This window comes from Dipodomys ordii, unplaced genomic scaffold, assembly GCF_000151885.1.
Source record: "Dipodomys ordii isolate 6190 unplaced genomic scaffold, Dord_2.0 Scaffold18, whole genome shotgun sequence".
Classification (NCBI taxonomy): Eukaryota; Metazoa; Chordata; class Mammalia; order Rodentia; family Heteromyidae; genus Dipodomys; species Dipodomys ordii.
The window spans coordinates 14,072,410-14,099,062 of NW_012267234.1; the positions used below are offsets into that span (position 1 = coordinate 14,072,410).

General features: G+C 43.9%; 1 protein-coding gene across 1 annotated transcript in view; it reads right to left on the reverse strand.

The window, feature by feature from the left end:
• Positions 1-2,559: 2,559 nt before the first annotated feature.
• The window catches only part of Adamts18 (ADAM metallopeptidase with thrombospondin type 1 motif, 18), a 99,605-nt gene continuing 75,511 nt past the window's right edge, over positions 2,560-26,653 (reverse strand). The window contains exons 17-23 of the mRNA XM_013012695.1: positions 11,555-11,696; positions 10,408-10,534; positions 7,730-7,937; positions 6,839-7,021; positions 5,588-5,791; positions 4,208-4,355; positions 2,560-2,675 (exon numbers count right to left, since the gene is read on the reverse strand). Of these exons, the coding sequence (XP_012868149.1) occupies positions 2,560-2,675; positions 4,208-4,355; positions 5,588-5,791; positions 6,839-7,021; positions 7,730-7,937; positions 10,408-10,534; positions 11,555-11,696 (1,128 nt within the window). The remainder of the gene's footprint in view (positions 2,676-4,207; positions 4,356-5,587; positions 5,792-6,838; positions 7,022-7,729; positions 7,938-10,407; positions 10,535-11,554; positions 11,697-26,653) is intronic.

Consider the following 26,653-nt stretch of genomic DNA (forward strand, 5'->3'; position numbering starts at 1 on the left):
AATGGAGGTGCTTCTAATATTTTATTACTTCCCCCCAAAGATACCCTTACCTAACATTTGTTCCATTCTTAACTATAATTTATTTTCTGTAGAGAAGTCATTTATATAAAATCAGTATGTACATACACATATGAACTCTGTGTGCGTGTGCGTGTATGTAGTCATAGATGCATAGACAATACATTCAGATTTACTTTAGAAAACTTGACAGAAATTGCTGGGACTTTTTTCTTCCCTTCAATCTTCCTCTTCTGACCCCCCCTCTGTCTCTGTCTCTGTCTCTCTCTCTTCACTATGCTATTGCAAAAAATCTGACCAGAATTCAAGTAGGAAAAGAGAAAGGATGGAAGCTTTATCTTAGATGATTTCCATAAATGTTTCATGCTGGATGTGTAGAAAAACAATATTGCAAGATGAATTTCAACGTGTCATTCATTTCCTCTCAGCACTTGAAAGGTTCAGATTTCATCAGAAGCCAAGAGGGGGAAAAAAATCAATGATTGAATATTTTTCTCTTTCCAATGAAATTGTTGTGGTTCTTGATCAAATACAATTCAATTATCTTGGAAATAACTAGCTTCTCATTAACTTGCTCAAGAACTTAACCAGTTCAAAAGATAAACAGAATACTTTATTATAAAACTTATAAAATAATTAAATATTACACATATATTTTGACTTTTCTCTATAATCCATGGTTTTAGTCAACAGTTTTTCCTCAGAATTAATAGCACTTACTTAGAGAAGCAAGTAAGAACACATAATAGGCTATTAATAAATTAATTTTTCCATAAAATAATAAAATGATAATTATATATAAAGACACAAATTACTTGTCATTCCAGAGGGCAAAGAGGTGGTGATGTGGGACATTAGATTTTATTTTTCTCATGATATAATGGCCACAAAAGGCCCAGCCAAGTAGGTTAAGAGAAGTTCTACATCAGCCTCTGGGTTTGAAAAACTCATGATTTCAATAAGTAGAGGAACAAAGGAGTTTGCTAAATTAACAAGCCACTGTCTAGTTGGTCGTGCTGAGTTGGCTAATCCTTATTTGAATTGAGACTTTTTTAAAGTAGTGAAATTGAGTTACATTCATCAAAGGAGCTGGGGGGGGATGGTTCTGGAGTAGCACTATATAAATACACCCTTTATAAACCACTTCTCAAAAAATGACAGGAGGACATAGTCTTGTACGTTACTTTGGTTCTGGCAAAATAGTGTGTGGTGAGTTTTTCCAATTGAGAACAATTTTAAGCTTGTTAATGTCTATCAACAGCTGGCTGCGGGTGGTGACCCAAAACACTGGAAAACACTCTTAATTCATTGGAAGGTCTTGGCATATTTTGATTTATTCATATTAATGTTGCACACAGACAGTGGGTTTTTCTCTCGACATTTTTTTCTTTTTTTTTTCCTTGTTCACTAAATCCTAGAGCAAATTTAAACTTGTCAGCTGGTAAGAAAAAGCCACAAGCAGCCTTTAATTTTCCAAGCACTCTGATAATACCCAGGGACCATTAGAAATGATGGCTTTCCTTTCCTTCAGACACAGCTATTTTGCCATTTAGTACCTCCTAGATTTTTTTTTAGCAGAGATGAGCAGCAGGCCAATTCCCAGAGACACCCCCCAACACGTGTTCTTCTCCAGTAGGAGTAAAAGTTTTGGGGGGATTTGCTATCATGTGGAGGGCATCCATGTTTGTCTTGTATGAATATTTGCTTTCCAAGCGTGAATTTCAGCTACACAGAGATCCTAAATGGTTCGTGACGTCCTGTTTCAGACTATTTCCTTGGAACACTTTTCAAGTTGTTAAATTTTAGTCTTGGAGACTTTCTGTAAGCAGATTATACTTTACACAAAATAATAAAACAACACACGCACATACACACATGAGCATGTGTGCAGCACTCACACACACACACACACACACACTAAATAAACAATGTGAAACTTGCCAGTCCAGCAGCAAGCATCATTGTGAGCACCATTTGGCTTCTGATAGAACTCCTGGTTTTGGTGTTCATAGTTTTTGTTGTTGTTGTTGTTTTGGTCAAACTGTGAACTCCAAGTAAATGGTTCAACAAGGAATCCCATCCCACTTCTGATGGATCCAAGTTTTAAGTCTTTGCCCTGAAGTCTTACAGGACCTGTGGGTCGCGTCTTTGCCATGAAATCACTTGAAGTTCAAGGGTGGGAGACCTGTCCCTCACTTGGTCAAAATGCAAACTTGACTTCTTAGCTCCGTGTGACTCATCGCTTCTTTCATAGAGCAGTGCAAATCCATCCATTATTTCTTTGATTTCTATTTTATAAAGTCAGATTTGTCATCGCCTCCTACTGTCAAGTGCTTCACAGAGTACCATGTGCTTATTGAGATCAAATAAAGAGCCTCTCTCTCTTTCTCCTCTCTCTCTCTCTCTCTCCCTCTCTCCAACTCTGCAGCATCTGGTTTACAGTGCTTTGCTTCCATTGGGAAGATGGCTGATCTCCCTGGAGACTGACAGGCAGTAAGGGTCTCTGTTCCTAGGCAGGAGAGGAGGCCGTCAACATCAAGGTCAGCTCTTTCTTGTGCAGGACTTGCAGCACTGTTGACCATAAAACTTGTGGTTGCAGACACCATGCTGAGGAACCAGGTGACACCAGCTGAAGAAATCCACGCAGGATGGATCATCTGAAAAGACAAGACACATTGACCACGTGAGCTCTGGTGTTCTCGGGACATTTAAGATGGTGACCTGTAGACCAAACACTTACTTAACCTTATGCCTCTGTGGTGTGTGTGTGTGTGTGTGTGTTGGGGAGATTGGTTGTGGGGTTTGAACTCTGGGCTTGTGCACTGTCCCTCAACTCTTTAGCTCAAGGCTAGAGCTCTATCACTTGAACCACAGAGCCACTTCCAATTTTCTGGTGGTTTATTGGAAATAAGAATCTCATGGACTTTCCTGGCCAGGCTGGCTTTGAACCATGATCCTTAGATCTCAGAATCTTGAGTAGCTAGGAATTCAGGCGTGAGCCACTGGCGCTCAGCTCTCTGTGGTGGTTTTTACACAGTCTGGATGAAGACTGAGGCGGGGACAGGATGAACAGTACAGAAAGGGCATGTGACCGTTCACAAATTTAAATAGCAAGAGAATAAAACAGGTGATAGGAAAGGAATCCTATATAGTAGGAGATCAGTGTCTGATCAACCATCCATAACCTGGGAACTGGCTTGAGTGCCCAAGAGATTGAAGACGAGACTCTCAGCAGCGCATGAAGAGGCCTCTGAGAAGCCTGTTAAACCAAGGCTTTTGGGTGGCTGGAGGTTGAGTCTGTAGGCCCAGGAGCTCCGATTCTCTTGGATCTATTGGGAATCTGCACATCTGGTTCAACACTGTATGTATGTTTAAATACACACTGTATTCTGCAGATAGGTGAGTTATCACCTGTCCTTTCTAGTTTTGTTAGCTGCAAGTTAAGATGGCTTAATTCTTCTTAGAAGACCCTCAGATGATTCTAGAAGTCCCATACATGTGAAAATTGGATGTTTGCTTTAATGTAAACATAAGTGGATGATTGAAGGAGGGCCTAGTAATTTTGTTGTATTCTTAAGGTAGAAGATGGAGGTGTCAGACGCTGGGAGAACAAGAAACTGAGTTGGCGGTCTTCCTGGGTCTCACGAGCTTCTCAGGTGTCCTCTCTCTCCTGTCTAGATGGCACTTTCAGGACTGGCCCCTCCTAGTAGTGCCCAGGGGGGCGGGGCTGCAATTTCCTCTTAACCCTAGCCTTTGTGCATGAGGGTTTAGAATTTTTTTTGGGGGGGGGTGGTAAATACTGGGGTTTGAACTCAGAGCCTCAAACTTGTGAGGCAAGCGAGTCACACCTTGAGGATTTCTTGCTATACCTTAGGGTGACAGCCACGAGCCACTATGTCGAACACAGATAATTTAAGTTTAAAGGGGAGAGGTTTTTAATTGGCAATTTCCCATTTCCAAAGTCAGAATTCCTGGCTTTAAGAGTCTTGTAGAATTACATGTTGCCCTTGGACCATGCAAACGAACTGACTTTAACCATGACTATCCCAGAGTTTATACCTTATACAGGTACAGGGAACATGGATCAGAGAGACTCTAACACCACAGAGTCCATCTGCATGTGCAATCTCCCCTCACCCTTCCCCCCACCAAATAACTAAGATGACTGGTGGCAGCTGGGGTTCTCTACCTCTCTTCTCAGGAGCTGGACAGAAATTTGTGTTACAGGCACGGAGTCCCGGAGGCTTCTGGTGGAGCAGACAACTGGAGGAGGGCCGGCCCTGCAGCACACAGTGGACGGATCGGGTTTGCATCCCACCCCCACAGGTCACCGTGCACTGTGGGAGGAAGACAGAGTCAGAAACATGGCGGGATGGTGTTCTTCCTGAGGCCGGCAGCATCAAATGGAAGGACTGCCCACGTCCGTGACATTCTCAGGAAGCCTGCTGGTTAAATGGATTGTCTGGAGTGGACTGTGGCCCTGAGGGTCTGCCCCGGAGCAGGTGATGAGGAAGTCTATGGGGAAATGTGTCTCCCAGTTAGGTGACTCATAAAGAAGAAAGATTCAAGCCAGACACTCGTGGCTCAGGCTACCAGTATGTAATCCGAGCTACTCAGGAGGCTGAGATCTGAGGATCATGATTCAAAGGCAGCCTGGGCAGGAAAGTCCATGAGACTCTCATCACCACTAAATTATCAAAAAATTAAAAATTAAAATAAAAAGCTAGAAGTGGAGCTGTGGCTCTTGGTAAAGCACTAGCCTTGAGCAAAAGAAGCAAAAGAGGCCCTAAGTTCAAGCCCCAGGAACAGAATAAAAAAGAAGTAGGAGGAGGAGAAATGAGGAGAAGGAGAAGGGAAAAAGGAGGAGAAAGGAGGAGAAAGAGGAGAAAGGAGGAAGAAGAGAAAAGAGAAGGAAGAGGAGGAGGAGGAGAATAAACACTAGGGAATAAGGCTTTCTCTGCTGTTTTGGAATTATTTAAACAACCAAATTGGTCAGATTGACAATTTTATGTCATGATATATCAAGGTAAAGGACAGCCTATAAATGGATAGTTGTTGTTTTGCTTTTGAAATCCAGTCAATCAGTTATTGGTTACATTAGTTAGAATAGTTTATTCCGGACAGATGAAGTCTTCATTTTGTTGGACAAACACCACAGAGAACAGAGAAGCCCTCAGAGGACAGAGGGCCTAGAAATGTTCTACAAATGTGAGCAGTACCCATCAGCAGCCTTTCCGAATTGGTGACTTTTTGAGCAGAACGTGCTTGCTATGAGGTGCTTGCTTTGTACCTCTTTTACCAAAAAAAAGAATTATTCACATGAAAAGCAAAAAAAAATAGTCATCCACCAGGGGTTACTATCTCAATGCTGTAGACATGAAAACTTAAGGTCAACAGATCCCACAGCCTGCCTGCAGTCACACGGGCAGTACGACTGGCTGAAGAGAATAGTTATTCCTGTTCCTTATGTCTGGAGAATCACCGAGAAGCCAAGAGCAAGGTCTGGCAGACTGCCTCCATCTTTTCCCCCACCTCTCCACAAGGTTAACCTCAATCTGCAGGTGCCTACTTGTTGCCATGGTGACGAATACCAGGCCGCGGCCACGCTGTACACTGGGCAGGCCCGTCGGTTGCAGGCTTCTTCCATGTCCAGGTTTGGTTTCTTCATATGCCGGCATCTCCTCTCTGGGAACACGACCAGTTTCCCCTGCAAGGTCTTCTCGCTGCATTTCAGATCTCTCTTCCTCACACCCAAACCACAGGTGGTGGAACACTGGGAGCGGAGAAAACAGGTGTCAGGAGCACACGGCTCCACGGTACATCTGCCAAACAGGTGTGCTTCAAGATGTCAACCACACGCACGGATGACCATTGGCCGCTCCCTTGTAAAGATGGGAGCCAGGCTCCCCTAAAGTCAATACCTACAGCAAATACAGATTTCAAACACAGTAAGTCTGCCTAGGTAGTCTGTTGCCTTTTAAAGAAAATGAATGAGAGAGAGACATGGCCAGGTGCCAACCACCCCCTGGCTGTGTGTGTCTCATTGAGGGCCATGATGGGATAGATCTGTGCTGGCCAGAGAGAAGCTCCTCCTCCTTTGTCCCTCACCTGTTCCCCTATTGTTTCTTGGTAAAATTTTTTTTCTCTTTCTCAGAATCTCAGTTCCTCAGTTGCAGAGACCTGGCTGGTCACTGTGTATACCTGGCCATCGTGAATTCCAGCCAGCCGTGGATGTGAAGGCCTCCTCCCTCTCTCCTAGCCTCCTGGACACTGGAAGCTACGCAGCTCCCCCTTTAAGAACTCACAGGGCTTCTCTGCACTCCTGAAACACTCCCGTCTTCATTCCGGCATCACGCACCTTAGGACCTGCCCTTGCCTGCATCATCCAGTTCTCTTGCTCTTAAAGTGAAAGACTGGCCGGCCAGGCCGGTGCCACTTCTCATTGACAATGAGCATGCTTCCTCAGTGCTGCCAGAACCCTTTTCTAGCCCTCTCTCCTAATAGCTTGTGATGTAACTTGAGGGTCACGTCCCAGCTTTCTCGGAGCACGCAGCCCTCTGCCAGGACCACCTTCTCCCAGCCCCGCTGTGTGTGAGGCTGCTGCAGCTCATGGCTCAGGCTTGCTGGAGAACCCCTCCTGCCCACGATTCTCCCTGTAAGCCAGGAACTCTCTTATAAGAGAGTTCTCATCACTCTGCGTGTCTCGTTTTGGGGGGAAGGAAGCGCAGTGGGTAGGGCCCCGTGTGTGCAGAAGAACGGAGCCCCGTGAGTCTGAAGGGAGACGGGTGAAGCAAAGCCCAGCAGCCCCCACAGCGTGTACCTCACTCCATGAAGAGGCCACCCACTGGAGCCGGTTGTTTTTGGGGCACCGTCCCAGCACACAGCCCTCCTGCGCCTCGGGCCTGGGGCTGCCGGAGCACCGGCTCTCAGGGAGTGACTCCGCAGAGGAGCCTTTGCACAAGAGCTCACGCCTCCTCACGCCTCGTCCGCAGGTCTTGGAACACTTGAGAAGAGGGAGAGGAAAGGAAAGACAAAACATGCAAATTCAGATGAATAGCATCTGGGCCACTGCTGGAGGCCATTATTAAGGAATTGTTTGCAGAATTATTGTTCACCACTTGAGCAAAATTGCCAATAATAGCACCAAGAGACCCGCCTAGAGGACCCGATCCACCGTCAGCCCTCACGGCAGCCTTCTGATGGTTGTAACAAGCTGTGTCACCCTAAGGCTGGCGCACCCTAACTCTCCAGCTGTGCTCATGGGGCGGGGCAGAGGATTTCTCAGCATAGCATCCATCATAAAGACTGGGAGTCTGAGGGGTGAGTGGCAGGTGGTTCTATGCCTCTTCCAATTACAGGGCAATACGCCTTACCAGGAACTTGTCAGAGATGCTAATTTGCCATTTGGCTCTCCACTTTGTTTCTTTTTTGACCAGGCCCGGCCATGGAAACAACGGTCAAATATCCCTTTTCTGCTTCATTCTTTGAATTTTTATTTTTATTTTTTGGAGAATTTGGGAGCCAGAGCTATGTACCAGTTCCTTGCCCAGCTATACTCCCTAGACACGCCCAATTCACGTGTGGACCACTGAGAACGATTCTAAAGGACCCCTAGTCCTTGAGGTGCACAAGAACCACAAGAACTGCAGCCAGGCCAACAACTCATTCTCAGGAAGCTGTCAACAACCGATGCCAACGCTCTGCACGTTACCTGCGACCAGGGCCCCGGGCTCCATTCTGGAGGGCATTCGTGGCTATTGCAGACTTGGACCTGCGTGGGTGTGCTCACTGGGCAGAGGGAGTGTAGCACCGCCTCCTCCTCCTCCTGGAAAGGACGCTTCTGCACACATTGGATCTTCCTGCTCTGCTGGCCCCCCGAGCATGACTTGCTGCACACGCTCCATTCTCCTGGCATCCAACTTTCAGGGGAAAACAGCAGGGCTTTTCAAATGAAGGCAAGACTTTTGGGTGGTCACTTCTAAAGCAGTTGCTATGGGACGTGAGTCCTCTGATGGAAACGTTGGTTATAAACCGGAGAGGCCCGTGTGTGCTCACTGTTGTTCTATAGGCCGATGTGGCCCAGATACATGGCAGTGTAGTTCACCACAATGCAGTTCTAGGACGAACAAACACGTTTCTGCCTCCTCTGGGGGGGAGGAGACTCATTTCATTCAGCCAAATGTACTGAGAACCTCACTGTTGGACCAGCATGTCCCTACACCCCAGGGTTAGAATAATGAATGGGGCCACGTTCTTTCCCCAAGCTTGCCAACCAAACAGTGGAGAGTCAGATGCATGGGCTATGAAATACAGTGTTTTTTGACCAGTGCTGCAACTGGGATGAACACATAGTAAACAGGACAATCATGAGGTGAATGGGAGAGGCCGGGTGTGGAGAAGGGGTGGGTGTGTATAGGAGAGTGGAGTCGGTCTGCAGAAAGTCTCACAGACAGCATTTCTAGAAGTAGTTGGGCAGTTCCCAACTGGTTTCCTGGAGAGTCTGACAATTTGCTGATGGGATTAGAGATCTCATCCCAGGTGATCTATTTAAAGATTACCAATTCCTTTTTTCATTACCATCTGAGTCATGGAAGATACTTGAATGCTCATCAATGGAAACCATTAAAGTTTTTCAACTACTTTTTTTCTCTCTGGGTCCTGGGGCTTGAATTCTGGGCCTGGGCACTGTCCCTGAGCCTCTTTGTGCTCAAGCCTAGTGCTCTACCACTTGAGTCACAGCACCAGTTCTGGCTTTTTCTGGGTGTTTTTTTTTTGTGAGATAAAGAGTCTCATGGACTTTTTTGTCCTGGTTGTCCTTGAACTATGATCCTCAGATCTCAGCCTCCTGAGTAGCTAGGATCATAGATGTGAGCCACAGCTTCAGTAACCACTTTTGATTAACTGAAGTTGTATAGTAGGTAAAATATAGCATAAAGAGATACATTAGAAGAGATAGGTCTGAATCCTAGTAACAATGTCTAAGATTGATCTTTGATTATAAATACTTTTTTTTCTTCTGGCACTGGGGCTTGAACTCAGGGCCTGGGATGTCCCTTAGCTTTTCTACTCAAGCTGATACTCTACCACTTGATAGCTCTACTTCCAGGGTATTTTGTGGTGTGTGTGTGTGTGTGTGTGTGTGTGTGTGTGTGTGTGTGTGTGTGTGTGTGTGTGTGTGTGTGTGTTAATTAGAGATAATCTTATCATTTGGGAAAATAAAGGCAAATCAGTAAATGTGTTTAGTCACAGCTTTTTAAGTCTGTCACCTCCCTAGTCTTATACTTTTTTCTTCTATTTCCCCCACATGCCTGATATGTAAAATTTAAAAACCTTTAGTGTAGAGAATTGAGCACATGAGTTCTAGAATTATGTGTGTTCTTTAAAAAAAATACATGATCCATACTATTGAACAAAACCCTCAATATCACAGATTAATTCCTTATGGTTTTATGATTATTTTTATCTCATAATAACAAGATGTAAAGAAGATATACTACAAAATTACTAGCATCAATATTTTCTGTAAAAATGGTACCTTTTGCTGGGTGCCAGTGGCTCACACCTGTAATCCTAGCTATTCAGGAGGCTTTGATCTGAGGACTGCAGTTCAAAGCCAGCCCCAGAAGGAAAGTCCATGAGTCTTACTCCAATTAGCCACTAAAAAGCCAGAAGTGGAGTTGGGGCTCAAGTGAGAGAAATGCCAGCCTTGAGCAAAAAAGCTCAGGGACAGCATCCAGGCCCTGAATTCCATCACCAGGACCAGCACACACACACAAAGGTACAGGGAGCTTTTGACTTTTGTAGGATCATCTCATCTCTTCTTTAAATGAAGACTGTGTAATAAGATCACATTGTCATAAACAAAATACTACTTGTTAAGATGATCTGAAACACTCATGGATGCATGGATGTCTAGTTATAGAAATATATTTGGCAGAAGATAAATCACTCAAGAGAATCAAGTTGGCTGGGAAGATACTTCAAATTAGTGTTCAAACAATGGAGTGGCTAAAATCGATCCAAGAACAAACCCACTGAGCTCCCCACAGGGACCATCAGCAGTGGGGCGTCTCCACTCAGCTTTCACCTCTTTTTATTTTGTGTCTTGCTACTGTGTAATTTGCATTTGGGGTTTCATGGTCTGCACAGTATTATGATTTTTAAATTCTTGGACAACTGACATGAAAGTTAAGCATACAACCACATGCAAATTAAACTAATATGAGATTGTGTTATTTAAATAGCTCTTTGGTTCAATTCCAGGAAGAAGAGTCTCTGTTGAGAGTTGGATAAAAGAAGTCTTGACAGTGACTGCACATTACTCTCCACCACCATTACCAGGACATTTGGGTAAAAACACAAAGAGAAAGACGTTTCCAGATGACTTACTAGGCCGGGCAGGAGAAAGCATTACATATTTTGGGCTCAGTTGCTGGTTTAGTTCTTCCATTGCAGAATGAGGAATTGACTTGAGTACTTTGATCACGTAGGCAAATGGCCTTCACACTTATGTAACCTAGAAAGATGGCAGGAGTGACAAAGTGAACCTTATTAGGTAATTCAATCTTCTTTTCAATTTTTGCTTTGGATTTACCAGTGTTCTGATGCTCCACTTGACACATGGAATCTATATATTTTGTAAAGATACTTCCTTCTGATCCAGCTGCAACTAATTTGAGTACTAGTTATCCCTGAGATAATAGAGTTTATATTTTAATAATACTAATGTATAGATTCTTAGTGCTCAAGTGGATTCTAGCAACACAGGGATAACTATAACTTTCTTAAAAAAAACCAAGGCAACCATAGTTTTGTCCATTAGTTTGGGCACCTATAGATGGACCTTAAAGACATAAGAATTTCTTCATCGTCTTTGATTTGTCTCTGATCCTGATTCTCTTAGAATCTTAGATCTCATTTTGCTTTGTGGGATAGTCAAAGTAGGAAGACCCACCCACTACCAATAGGTGGTCTAAGCACCAGGAAACGAAGGGCCAGTCTCCAGTCTATCCATTCATCCATGCATGCATCCACCCATCCATCCACCTAACCACCCACCCATCCATTCACCTATCCATCTGTTGATCCATCCATCTACTCACTCACTCATCCACCCATCCATCCACATATCCATCCACTCACCCACCCATCCATTCATCCACCCACCCACTCATATACCAATCCATCCATTCATCCAATCTATGTATATGAGCTCTATATAGAGACATAAAAAGAGAATAAACTCACAGAACTTATATTGTCATAAATAAATGTATTTTATATTGCTTCCCTAAGTTCCAAGCATGAACTTTGGAGCCTTGGTTGTGGTTGACTTGATCCTTTTAGGATCCCTTTCTTTCTACATAGGAAAATTCTCAAGTAGTATAATATTTGCTTTTTATGGAAATAAGTCTTATGAAGGGCCATCCTTGGGTGGCTTTTTTAACCTTGTTTTGCCTTGTTTAACCTACAGTATTAAAGAGACCTGGGGTGAAAGAAGAGACAGCCTCGGAAGAGGAACCCGGACATCACCCACCTCCACCGCAGGAGACAGAGCACTCGGAGAGCACAGCGCTCCAGGCATGATGGGGTTTCTTTGTTGCTGGCGGGGTTCCATTCAGGGCCTTGGGAAGGGCATACTTCCAGGCTATCCCTGGATTTTTGCCTTGCATCAGTATCTGGAAAGTGAAAGATAACCATGAGAGATCATCCCTCAGGTCAGACAGACCCTGGAATCACAGAAATCTCGCTAAACATTTTGAATATATTTGCATGTCATTTTGACCTTCAAGTCAGTTCACTTATTGCTCCCAAATTTGTTTTATGGTGACTTAAAGTGTTGCCATATCTTTTAAATCATGTCAAGAAATGTACTCATTGCCTTACTCATGTAACTGTAATCCCTCTGTACAGCATCTGTACAATAAAATTAAATTAAAAAATAATCATCAGAAATAAACCAAAAAAGTGTACCTCCATAGCGTAAAAATTGTGACATAGAAAAATGCTAAAAACCAAAATCCAATTTGATATTTGCATAGGATCTCAATGCTGGGTATTAATAAAGAAAATGTTTAAATTAAAATGGAGGAAGTTATTATTTTCAGGTCTCAACTTAGATTTGAGAGCCTTGCATCTCTCTCTCTCTCTCTCTCTCTCTCTCACACACACACACACACACATACACACACACACACTCCTGCTTGTGCACACACTCACACAATGCTCCCGAGCGTGCACACACTCACACACACACACACACACGCTCCTGCGCGTGCACACACTCACACACATGCTCCCGAGCGTGCACACACACACACACACAGGCATTGCAGCTAGTGAATCCACATGGATCCATTTTGTGGTGTGTACTGAACCACAACTTTTTAAATGTAGCACACAGGTAGCACCCATCACCACCACTGCCCCCTCCAAAAAAAACCAAAACAAAACCACGGGACACTTACTGAGAGTTACCTCTCATCAACTCCAGAATCAAAATGGGTTTCCAATAGACTTTCCAGAGAAAATTAGTCTAAATGGAATGCGTGCATTATCAATGGCCTTATCTGATCACATAAGAAAAAAAATGTAGCTGATTCTTAAAAATACAAGGGTTCTAGAAAACTCCAATATCAAAAGGTCTAATGATTGAGGTAAGATAATCATTTTTATTGGACACTTTCCAGTGTCATCCACTCTGCTGGCTTTTTCTGTTCTTATCTCAAAATATTCCTCCAACAACTTTTGAAGCAGCTGACTACTCACTGAAATAAAATGAGAGAGAAGATCATACAAGGAAGGTCACGCCTATAATCCTAGCTATTCATGAGGCTGAGGTCTGAAGATCGTGTATATGCCCCAGCATACACACACACACACACACACACACACACACACACACACACACAATCATGCTTCCATGAAACTTCTAACACCTCTAAACTTCTATTACCTTTTTTATATGTGGGTAGACATTCTCTTCTAAATTCCCTCTTTTCTTAACTCCTCATTTTACGTACTTTTAAGCTCAATATAAATAACATGAATATAAATAACTTGTCTTCTCCTACCCCATGATTCCTGTGGAAACTCTTTACCACCAGAACTTGGCATCTGTGCTCCAATGAAAGGCTACTGCTGGTTAAAAATAGAGAAGGCCTGGCCATATCTCTGTCTGGGAGATCCCACCTCAATTAGTGTTGGAGAGTGGTAGCTGTCCACAGACCTTCTCCAGGTCAGACTGCGCTTTAGGGTGTCACAAATGGTTTCCACTTTGCTATTAGTTTAAACATATCCAGAAATATTCTAAGTCTTTAAAACAATTTTTGGTCGGTCTGGGGTCTGCATTCATGGCTCATCCTAGACAGGCAGTCTACCACTAAGACACAACCCATGCTCACTTTTAAAAATCTTTTAAAATCTATCTTAAAGGATGCTGGTGACTCATGCCTAAAATCCTAGCTACTTAGGAGGCTAGGATCTGAGGATTGTGGCTCAAAGCCAGCCTGGACAGGAAAGTCTGTGAGGTCTCATGCCCATTAACCACCAAAAAAAAAAAAAAAGCCAGAAGTAGAGCTGTGGATTGAATGGTAGAGAATTAGCCTTGAGCATAAAAGCCCAGGGACAGTGCCCAGGCCCTGAGTTCTAGCCCCAGTACAGCCACAAAAATATTTATTTATTTAGTTTGTCAATCATGGGGCTTGAACTCAGGACCCAGGCACTGTCCCTGAGCCCTTTTGCTCCAGGCTAGTGCTCTACCACTTTGAGCTACAGCGCCACTTGGTTTCCTGGCAGTTAGATGGAGATAAGAGTCTCACAGACTTTCCTTCCCAGGCTGCTTCTAACCCGATCCTCAGATCTCGGCCTCCTGAGTACCTAGAGTTACTGGTACTTCACTTGAAAATGTTTGTTTGTTTTTGCTAGGATAGCATTACTTAGGCTGAGTCTGAGCCACATCCACCCTCTTGCCCAGGTTTCTTGTCTGGGATTAGAGGCACCAGACACTGCACGCAGCTAGACTGAGGTGGAGTCAAGCCTCAGCCTGTGATTCTCCTCCTCATTCACTGCCTCCTGAGTAGCTGGGATTATAGGCAAGAGCCATCATACCAAACTTCATCTACCTCTTAACATTCCATGGTATAGACGTCACTTTGCAACAATACATACTTTGCTAATGCCCTGAACCAAAATGTGGATAGGTAGACCTTTATTCTCCCCACATCCTTTACAGCAATCCAAATCCAATCTTACAGGGAAAACCATCACAAATGAATAAATGTCCTGTCCTCATCAGTTGCCAAAGGTAAACCTTTCCTAAAACTGAAGTCCCAGGTGTCTTTGAAGTCTGAGGGTCTCTCTGGTCTTTGTTTCTCCTACTTCTGAGGCTAAGCCATACTGCCATTCTGGGAATCCTGTAACAAAGCTTGCATGGGTTTTTTAGAAGAAGTTTTATGCTTTCCTCATTTGGCATTGCTAAAGCCTTTCTTTTAATGTCTTCACACGGTCTGAAATAAATACAGATACTTTAGAGTTGTATCCACAATCCAAACAGAATGGTGAGGGCAGTTTTGCACAGAAGAGAGGGGACTCTGACTCGATTTCTCCTTCACTCCGAGCAGCATCTGCAGTGCAGTACTTTTGGTTGCTGTCTTCTCAGTTCAATAGAAATGCAGACGGCTTCCAGGGGGAAGTAATCAAGCAGGGTACAATGCTGATGTGGGAGAAATGGACTAGAACTGGAGTGAGTGACGGCAACAGCCCTGGAGGGAACATGGGGCTGTGCTGTCAGGACCCGCACCCCACATCTGCCAGATTTAGACAGAGACGATCCAAGGAGACACTTCCTCGTGTCTCTCTGCTTCCCAGCACCCTTCCATTCTCACCATGCAAACCCCAGCCTGACTTCCTCTGCCACACAAGAATAGACTTTTAAGGCAAATGTAGAGGAAATACCAAAGGATGTTAGTTGTTGGCCTTCGAGCTCCACAGGCTCATGTTCTGGTGACTTCAGGCTGGTGTAGCAGACCTTTGGGTGGGCACTCACTATACTCTGCTTTCATTTCTCACATCTATTTCAGACCTGATAGTGCACATGGCTGGTGGTTTCACTGCACAGCATGGAACAATATTGCTATGAAGACCAAGATGGGTTTAAGAGAAATGTCCATTACTAGTAATTAAAAAGAATCAAGATGTCATTCTCCCCAGTCCTCTATTCAAACCAACCATTAGAAAAATGATTGATGCTATCAACAAGAAGAGACTTAAATAATATTCCAGGGCCAAACCTACCTCTGAGCCTGTATCCATAGATTCCTTTTTGCCACATTCCTCTTCTGTCCCCTCCTGTCCCCTCCCTTCCCTTTCCTGGATATCCTGACCTGGCCTCTAAGACCACCTCCCTCATCCTGTGCCCAATTCCTCCTTCCCTCAGATGCTTGACTACATCACTGCTCTAGTTGTCTCCCCTCCCCTGACCTGACTGAGATTTCTCTATGTAGGGGATCAGATGGTATTAGATCTCTCAAGATTTATCTCAGTTCCACAAGGCCTTCCAACTCATGTGCCATTTCTCCATTGCCCTTCACAGCAACCGCCGCCGCAGCAACAAATCCGTGGCAAGTTTCTCTGTTCCCCTTTCTCCTCACTCACTTGTGGTCCTCTGCCAGTCAGATGCTCCTCCCTGGGATCACCTTCCCCATCACCGAAACAAAAGTGAAACATCCTCAGAAACACAAAGATCTGACCAGCACGGCATGGAATCTGTACAAGGAATGAGGGGATTGACTGGTGGTGGCGGCTGACGCCTAGAATCCCAGCTACTTGGAAGGCAGAGATTGGGAGGATTAATGTTTGAGGCCAGCCCAGGCACACATGCCCCACCCCGCCCCAAGACAGGGGGAAAAAAGTCCTAAGACCCCATCCAACGAACAAACAAACAAAAAGCTAGGTATGGGGCTCACACAATCATCTCTTATTACACAGAGGGATCACAGTCCAAGGCAACCTGAGGAATAATCCTGAGACCCTATCTGAAAAAATGACAGGAGCAAAAATGACTAAGGGTATGACACAGAGGTACCTGCCCATCAAGTGCAAGGTCCTGAATTCATACCCTCATGACCACACACACAAAAAAGCAAAAGTGAAACCAATATCTTCCCTATTTGTAAGGCAATTAGTAATTTATGTATCCAGCAAGAAGCAAAATGACACTCTTTACTGTAAGTGTTCGCAGAAATATAAAATCTTACATTAGTAAGTCATAAAACTCAGAGCAACTGCATGTGTGTGTTCTATTATGGTTTTATAAGCCAGGGATCTAGAGAGCCTAGTGTTATTTATGTCTTGAACATGCCAGTAGTTCCAGGCAAGGCACAAGTGAATAAAGGCACCCCAACTTTACAAAACCAAATGACTCAAGGCTTGACTCGAATGTCTACACAGCTATAAATCCACGTGCAAAGTTGTAAGTAGAATCCTGGAGGCTGAGAATTCTTGTCCGTATCACCCAGCAGTAGGCTGACAAGACAATTATGTGCTAAAAAGATGAAAGGTGAGTGTTTGCTCATTCTAATTACTATAGGTTATAATACCCTATTTTCTACTTCTCCAAGATAAATGAGTAAATGAGTGCTCTCTCTGCCCTTGCTTTTATGCTGCATTGAGGAAGATGATAAAAGAGCATAGAACACTAGCACTACCTTGCTCCTTGCTATAGGGTGCTTCACACACAGTCATCCCTTAACAGTGGATAGTGGATGCAGCAAAGGAAGTTACTATGGTTCTCTCTTGTTTTGAAGGGGGGAAAAAAAAGAAAGAAAGCAAGGAAGACTGAATTCTAGCAAGGAAATCAATTTCTATCTCCAGGAAATGGCCACATGATTTGCGGTCCCCATACAAAATGAAAACTCAAGGTTACTTGTGTAAAGGGGAAAAATTATTAAGAATTTAGCACAGCACTGAAACAAACATCGACTCTCCTGAGCCCAGGGTCCATGTGAACTCTGGAGGTACCACGGTCCTGAAACCAGATCTGCCCAAACCACCACCTAGGATTTTCCCACTTAGGTCAGTTTGAAGACCCAACTTGAACATTGTCCAAGTCTAAATGACACTTTGGTGTAACAGAGACTTTGCCCTGTCCTTCGATATGGGTGGAAATAATCACTCCCAATTTGACAGGCTCATGTATATCCAAATAGAAGAAGGAAGATATGGCCATCACCATCCTCTTCCTCACAGACAGCAGCTGGACCTTGGAGAGATGTACAAACAACCACATAGCTAAGAGTGTGGCTTTTTTCAACAAAGGAGAATATATCTCAGCCAATCCATGATTTCAAAACAATAATACCTATCATTGGCATCTGTGTATGTGTGTGTGTGTGTGTGTGTGTGTGTGCATGTCAGTACTGGGCTTAAACTTGGGACTTGGGCACGGGACATTAGCTTTTTCTCTCAAGGCTAGTGCTCTACCACTTGCACCCCAGTTCCATTTCCAACTTCTGTCTGGTTAGCTGGAGAGAAGAGTCTCACCGACTTTCCTACCTGGGCTGGCTTCAAACTGGGATCCTCAAATCTCAGCCTCCTGAGTAGCTAGGATTATAGGCATGAGCCATCCAGCATCCAACATCACATCTACCTTGAAGCCTTTTCAGTGACCTTGTCAAGAGCCCTCCGTTGCTTTTCTCGGCCCTGGTGGGGAACACTAACACCCCCACCTCCTAGACATGCCCAGTCATGGCGGGCCATCTCTTGATGCAACTTCTGAGCCACCCCATGCAGCCACAAGGCTGTGGAACCAAGCTGCTCAACGCACAAAGTTGGAAAGCTCGCCAGTGTTTCTGTCTACTTAACTGGATTGAGTCCAGGGAGCTTTCCAGCCAACTGGCACCAGGTCTTTCCTTTACAGCTGGCAAGCAAAGCCCTAAAGTACTTCCAGACCCTCAGAACTCCTTCATGTCCACCTTTAACACGCGAGCCACCTGAGTGCAGACACCACACTCGGAAGCCCAGAGCGCTGGGTGGGGGGAGGGTTCAGAGAATAAAATTTACAGCTTCTTAAATGGGGAAGCCACAGTGGGAATCTACCACATGTACTCTGAAGCAGGGGAGAGGCTGTTGCTGCCCGGGGACTCCGAAGTGAAAGCAAAGAACACGTGGAGTGATTGGGGGGAAATCTTTTTTTTTTCTTTTACTTCTACTTTTGTTATGGTTAACCCTTTAAATGCTTCCCACTGGCTTTGGTTTATTATTAGTACTGTTGCTGTTATTGTTATTATTGGTTATTTTTTAAATACATTTTTTATTGTGAAAATACCATACAGAGGGGTTACAATCCCAGGAGCATGGCAATGAGTACATTTCTTATCAAGCACTGTTGCCTCCTCCTTTGTTTTTCCCCTCCCCTCCCTTCCTTCCCATTTCCACAGCTACAATCCCTCCTCCCCACCTCACCTAAATTGTAAAGTTTGTTTTTCGACATAGCATCTTGTACATTTCATTGTTGAAATGGGTCAACCTGTATCCCTATTTTATTGGTTACTATTGAAGGTCCTTTTTGACAAACAAAAAGACGTTGTCCTCATTTTCCCATGGAAGTCTGCTATGGTTTTAAAAGACTGGCTTTCTATTGACTGAACTTGGTTCTTATCATCTATAATGTATTTGCTTGCTTAAAAAAAAGAAGAGCAGGGCTGGGATGTAGCTCAGTGGCAAAGCGCTTGCCTAGCAAGTGCAATGTCCTGGGTTCGATCCCCAGTACCAAAAAAGAAAAGACAAAAAAATACAGTTAAAAAAAACCCAAACAAAAAAAAAAAAAGAAGAGCATTCTGGGCCAGGCACAGAGGCCCATATCCTAGTTACTTGGGAGGCAGAGATTGGGGGATTATAGTTAGAGGCCAGCCTGGACATAAAAGTATCCCAGACTCCCTCCAACAGGTGGGAGGCACAATAGCGTTATGCTTGCTATCCTGGGTTATGGGGGAGCACAAAGGGGTGGGGGTTGGGCACTGGGGTGGTGGTGATGCCACTGCATTTAAATGCATGATCTCATTTAAAATTGGTAGCAACATTATGCGAAGGTGCTACTAATATTCAAAAATGCAGAAGAGTCACCCAGTATCCAGGTGATACAGATGGTGAGAGGTGAACTCAGCTCTGTGATATTGAGTGACTGTAAATCTGAACACTATGGCTCTCAGTTCATTGTCTCGAATGCTCTAAAATGAGGCCTAGGATTATGATCTAAAATGTGAAAAAAAAACAGGGCAGAAGAGATAGCTCAGCAGTAGAGAATCTTCTTATTAGCAAGTACAAGACCCTGAGTTCAAATCCCAGACTACCAAAGAAGAAAAACAACAGTATTAACTGCTGAAAATATTCTACACTGGGATCAGCAGCACATTCAAATATTTATTATGTGACATGGGGTCGGAACTGAGACCTCTCCTGTCTTGACCTCCTGGGCTAATATCTAACTTAAGCCTCTATGATTCTTAAACCATGTTGGTCCATTTTCCTGTACATCCCTACACATTCCTAATGCTTTCTTCCATTGGTCTTTGAGCAACAGGGATGCAGTAGCCTTCTTTGGTGGATCCTTGCTTGCTGAATCTTCAATGGCACCGCACGTGCCGTAAGCTTCAGAGGAGCAGGGCCTTGGCATAGATTGGTGGTTTGGCAAGTTGGCGATGCACACACTGAGGCGGTTTCCTCTCCCTTCTCCTTTGCTTCCAAGCTTGATGAGCAGCGCTAGCTCCCCTCATGGCTGATGTGAGTGCAGGAGTCTGATGTGCAAGTGATGCTCACAAGGAGACGATGATCACAAGGAGACAATGCTCACACGGAGACAATGCTTACAAGGAGACAATGCTCACACGGAGACAATGCTTACAAGGAGACAATGCTCACATGGAGACAATGCTCATATGGAGACGATGATCACATGGAGACAATGCTCACATGGAGACGATGCTCACAAGGAGACGATGATCACAAGGAAACAATGCTCACAAGGAAACGATGCTCACAAGGAGACGATGATCACAAGGAAACAATGCTCACAAGGAGACAAATCTCATAAGGAGACAATGCTCACAAGGAGACAATGATCACAAGGAGACGATGATCACAAGGAGACAAATCTCACAAGGAGACAATGCTCACAAGGAGACAATGATCACAAGGAGACGATGATCACAAGGAGACGATGATCACAAGGAGACAATGCTCACAAGGAGACAGTGATCACAAGGAAACGATGTTCACATGGAGACAATGCTCACATGGAGACGATGCTCAGATGGAGACAATGCTCACAAGGAGACGATGATCACAAGGAGACAATGCTCACATGGAGACAATGCTCACAAGGAGACAATGATCACAAGGAGACAATGCTCACATGGAGACAATGCTCACAAGGAGACGATGATCACAAGGAGACAATGCTCACAAGGAGATGATGATCACATGGAGACGATGCTCACAAGGAGATGATGATCACAAGGAGACAATGCTCACATGGAGACAATGCTCACAAGGAGACAATGCTCAGATGGAGACAATGCTCACAAGGAGACCATGCTCACAAGGAGACAATGCTCACAAAGAGACAATGCTCACATGGAGACAATGCTCACATGGAGACAATGATCACAAGGCGACAATGCTCACAAGGAGGTGATGATCACATGGAGACAATGCTCACAAGGAGACGATGCTCACAAGGAGACGATGATCACATGGAGACAATGCTCACAAGGAAACGATGCTCACAAGGAGATGATGATCACAAGGAGACAATGATCACATGGAGACGATGATCACAAGGAGACAATGATCACATGGAGACGATGATCACAAGGAGACAATGATCACATGGAGACAATGCTCACAAGGAGGCGATGATCACATGGAGATGATGCTCACAAGGAGACAATGCTCACAAGGAAACAATGATCACAAGGAGACAATGCTCACATGGAGACAATGCTCACAAGGAGATGATGATCACAAGGAGACAATGCTCACATGGAGATGATGATCACAAGGAGACAATGCTCACATGGAGACAATGCTCACAAGGAGACAATGCTCACAAGGAGACAATGCTCACAAGGAGACAATGCTCACATGGAGATGATGCTCACATGGGGACAATGCTCATATGGAGATGATGCTCACAAGGAGACCCTGAGAGGCAAAAGTTCAAAGGCAAGCTTCCGAGGTGTGAGCTGAGGCACCGAATCTCCCCCGTGGCACTCACTCAAATTCTCTACATTCTTCCGAGTTGAGGGGAAGAGAAATAAATAGTGCTCCCCAAAGCGATCCCAGAAGTATTTGCTCTGAATTCACCAGAGGCCTCCGCTTCAAACAGCACATGGTGACTTCCAGAAAAATGATGTGCCATTGGGCAAAGTGCCGGGGAACCAGTCTCTTCAGGCTGAGTTTGAGGTCATCTGTTCCAAATTAATTCTCCACCTCTTCCTGGCCTTTTGTACTCCGTGTCTTCGCTTAGTCCCCTCCCCGACACTCCGATTTTATCTCGAGGAATATCTTCTCCCATTCCAGACCTGTTACCCAGGGGAGGACTCTGCCGGCGGGGCCCAGGGAAGCAGCTGAGCGGGAGGTAATTAATAGTCGCTCATGTCACTCACTCTCTGTCATCTCATTGATCACCATGCCTGGTCCACCTGGCCTGTCCCCCCCCCCCCGCCAACCCCATCATCTCCTCTTGCCAAAAGAGTGCAGGAAGTTGTTTATTATAGTAATTTTCTTTAGATGTCTTTTCCTGTCTTGGAACTAGCCTGGGGTTAATCTATTTCTCACTTACTGTCATGACTAAAGCAACAGTGAGTTTCCAACCGCAAGATTAGCCTGCGTGTGCTGTGCCTGAGGGATGGACACTCAAATACCCTCCCTTGGCCCTCGAAGACAAGAAAAAAAATAGAGATATGTATATCCTTAACATAAAAAAGAGTTGTTCATGTGTTTGAAAGACTTTGTTAAGTTAAAAAAAAGCAGTGCTGTAATAATACAGATGATCATATTTCAATGACAGAAGAGTCGTCTGTGTTATCATGCTCTGTGTATCAGACAGCGCTGAAGTCACCTGGAACTCTCACCGCAAATTGCTTTGCTTCTCTTCCAAGTACTACACGGTTTGATAGACTATGACTCACTCTTTGTTGTAGTGTATGTGTGTGTGTCTGTGTGTCTGTGTGTGTGTGACAGAAAGACAGACAAAGAAAACTGAGTACAGAAGAAAGTAAAGGGCTAGGGATGGATGCCAACACTATGCAAGGCCTTGGGTTCAACTGATGGGAGAGAGACGAGAGGAAAGAAAGAAGGCAAGGAGGGAAGAAAGAGGAAGAACTGAACTAATCACAAAGTACAGGAATTTGTGTTGTCATTTTTTATTGCCAAGGCTTCCTAAAATTGTATGTGGAATAAGACTTTTCCATGTTGCTTAAACAATGAAGCCAGTGACGCCGAATCACCTGTATCCAGAGCTGGAGGTGTAGCCCAAGTAGTAGAGTGCCTACCTAGCCAGTGCAAACCTCAGTCATGAAAAAAACCTGCCTACATCTAGCCAAATGCCGGTGCTTCACACCTATAGGCACAGTCACTTGGGAGATGGAGACCAAGAGGATCATGGTTCAGTGCTAGCACAGGTGAAAATGAGAGAACTTGTCTCAACTAATAGCTGGCCACAGTGGTATACCTCTGTCATCCCAATGCACAGGAAGTGTGGATAGATGACAGTGGTCCAAACCTATCCAAGCATATTCATGGGACCCTATAAGAAGAAAAACAGAATCAAAAAGGGCAGAGGACGTAGCTTAAGACGTTGAGTACTGCCCGCCTGGCAAGTGCAAGGCCCAAATTAAAACTCCAGTATCACCTAAATTACCTACATCTAAATGTTAAAAAGAAAAGAAAAACATATTCCCAAAGGCCAGCACAAATGTCTGCATCAGATGAAGGAGACCATGTGCAAATTCCAATTCTGATTCTCCATTTTCACATTTCTACCACTTCACAATTTAATTCTTCTACCACCACCCCCTCCTCATATATAAACAGACTAAATGTAGCTATTTCAGGGGTGCAGATGAACACAGATTTAAGCTATTCTTTTCATTCCCCAAACCCAACCAGATAATGCCTCATCCCCTAGACACTATCGAAATATAAGCTCAGTTTAACAATCCGTCAGATGACTAATAAGTTCATGAGTTCAATGAGCAATGTTTTAGTCTTTATGCCAGACCCGTGTTGTAGAGAATGCATTGAAATAAATGGAAATTATCTGCTTATATAAAACCCATATCTGTTATGATCTCAGAAAACCTATGACTGCCAAAATAGCCTTTCTATCCTTGGGGGCTGTGCATATGACTACTTCTCTCCTTTGGGGGTAATGCAGAAACATTAGTCATTTGAATGTGTATCGTTTTCAAAACAGAAATGTGATTGATGGACTTAAATACGGCCTACACACTTACGGCCGAAGATGATCATACAAATGCTTCATTACCCTTAGGAATCTTTCTGGACCATCGAGGAAATCAACTAGCCAGCACTGTTTAAATGGACATCCACCTGCTGCAAAATGTGGAAACAGCCAGAGAAAAAAGTTCCAAAGAGAATACTGCCTGTAGTAAGAGTCTGCACTGTAGAACTGGATTGGCTCATGACTTAGTGATAAAAGGGAACGTCTGTTTCCCATTTACTTTCAACTCTGAGCTCCCCACGAAGATGTCGTGTAAAATCTCTGACATATAAAAATAACCAGAAGCAGAAGATACTTTTGTTTGGTGTCAGTCCAGGCACTTATTTCTTGGGGTTAATGGACAAAAGTCAATTACTCCCAAGGTTGTATTACTCTTCCTTGTACTACAAAATTCCAGAAATCAATGGAAAGATCTAGTAAGCCTGCTATCCATGGGAAACAGTTCCCTTTTTTGGATTTCCATGAGTCTTTGGCAACTTCCCAAGTGTAAATGATTCACACCCTGGGCCCAGGAACCTCCTCAGGAAGCACACAGATCCCTCAAGTTCCCCTGGGGAAATGAAATCCCCCAAGGTTTGCTCTTAGAAAGAAGACCAGACTCGTTAAATGAACAAAGGAATTTTATCATTGGCTTTCATTCACACTATAATTCTATTAATTAATTAGTTTATTTAGTGCTCAATGTACAATGTTCTAGATACCACGCCAGCTGTAGAAACTGTAAGGAACTGTGTAGAAACTGTCATTTGACGACACACAGTTTCTGGTGCTCTGTCAGTGTTTGGGGACAGGGCTCAAGGACACAGTGGAAGTCACTAATTCACCCTGAAGAAATTTTTTCCAAATGGAGAAGTCAAGGTGAGGGCAATTTAAGCAATTTGTTCAAAGTCACATAGTAAGGATTAACTGGCATCACCAGCTAGCTCTCTGTCTAACCCATTATGACACTAAGGAGAATGGGATCCATGCACCCAAACTCATTCTTTACATTCTTAAAACACCCGAGAGCACAAATTTCTGGTGTCCTGATTTCTATCTATAAAGAGATCACTGGAGATTCCTCTAGCACAAGACTTGTATCAAACAGATACCTAGCCAATGTTTAATTTGTTGTCATCAGACACTGATAGCCAATGAAGAGAAGAAAACAATTACTTGGATCGCAGCCTACTATGTACCACAAGTTCATATATGAACATGGGAATTAGCTGAGATATTAAGAGGAGAAAAATGGAATACATCACGGAATGACCCTGAGGTGTGTTGACACCAAAGCCTTGCTCTGGAATTTTACGCAATCATAAGAATTTAGGAACATGCAGCGATTTTCAACAGCCAAATGGGAAAATGCTTTTGTTGAGAGATGATCCTTCCAGGGGAAAGAGCTGCATGCTTCATTTTGGTAGGCTCACACACTCTACTCCAGCATCCCACAGGATTATAAAATACATTCAACATTTTTATATTGGAGTGAACATATTTCTGGCTCCCAAAGTATTCATTTTCGTTCAGTTCATACTTGTTGTGTAGAGAGGCATATGAACTTTATTTAACTTCCTATAAAGACTTAAACTATGGATCACTTGGAGATTAAGATATACTCTAGTTTTGGAAAAAATTTAATTTATTATTTATTGTAATTTCAAGGGTTATTTTTTAAAGTAACGGTGTACTATCAATTTTGGAAAGATATAAGCATGTGATTAAAACCGACCAGAAATCTGATGTTGTTCTCTTGAAAACAGTAATTTAAATACTAAACTCACATTCTTTTAAAAAAAAATAAAATAGGCATAATAGTAGGTTGCTGGATTTGACTATTTTTTAACCTTGGAACACAGTTGTGATTTTCTTTGTGGTACTGGGGCTTGGATTCAGAGCCAGGACTCCAGCCAGTACTTTTGCTTTTAGTTTTTCATCTAAGACCTCATAGTAACTTTGCCCTAGCTAGCCTTGAACCATGATTCTTCCGTTTCTGCCTCTCTGGTAGCTGGGATTTTAGGCATGTTCTACCACCACACACAATGATTTGCAACTTTTTTTTGGGGGGGGGGTCCGGTCGCGGGGCCTGAACTCTGGGCCTGGGCGATGTCCCTCAGCTCTTCAGCTCAAGGCTAGTGCTCTACCACTTGAGCCACAGCGCCACTTCCGGCTTTTTTCTTTTTGCTTATGTGGTACTAAGGAATCGAACCCAGGGCCTCATGCATGCAAGGCAAGCGCTCTACCACTGAGCCACCTTCCCAGCCCCGATTTGCAACTTTTGAATGAACTCTTAACTTCATCCCAGAAAGCATGTCCAAGGCCGAGCATGGTGGCCCATGCCTCCCACCCCATTCCCAACTGCAAAGGGAAGCTTAAGTAGAAGGATGGAGGTCCATCCTTACAGAAAATAAGACTGACTTCACTCTACCAGGATGAAACCATCATTTTGTATTGCTGTAGATACTGCTATAGTTCTGCTCTCCTTATATATAGTTAAAAACCTATTTTAAAGCAAGCTATGAATGTCCAAATAGCACATTTCTCCTAACCGATTCACTGTTTTTCCTCAAGGAACCATCTGCATTTACAAAGGGACAGATCGAGGTCCCAGGTCTATTTTAGAGACTCCACCCTGAACCAAGGTCAAGCTTTCATTTCTCAAAACCTGCTGCTAAAAAATTAAGACATCATTAATTAATTAATTAAACTAGTTTATGCTTGGGTTAAACGGATGATTAAATCCATTCATTCATGTCAGGGCTAAATTATGCAGCTGAACAAGACACACTGTTGCACTTAGCTGAACCAAAGCACAAGGCTACGTTGGTGCAAGGCTGGAATGACACCCTTGTATGCCAGAACAATGTTCATTGACCACAAGTCTGGTCAGTGCAGACAACAAGGGGAACTTTCTGGTTTTCACTTCTGCTTTGCATCTGCCTCCTAAGTAGCTAGGACTGTAGGCATGGGCTACCCGTGCCTGGCTGAAAATTGCTTTAAAAAAAATTACACATCTGAACCAAAACACCTTGCAAAAAAAGACAGAGGACATGGCACACTGTAAGCATCCCAGGGGAAAATAGTATGTCCCTCCCTCAGCACCAAGAAGGGCACCAATAAGGGCCAAGA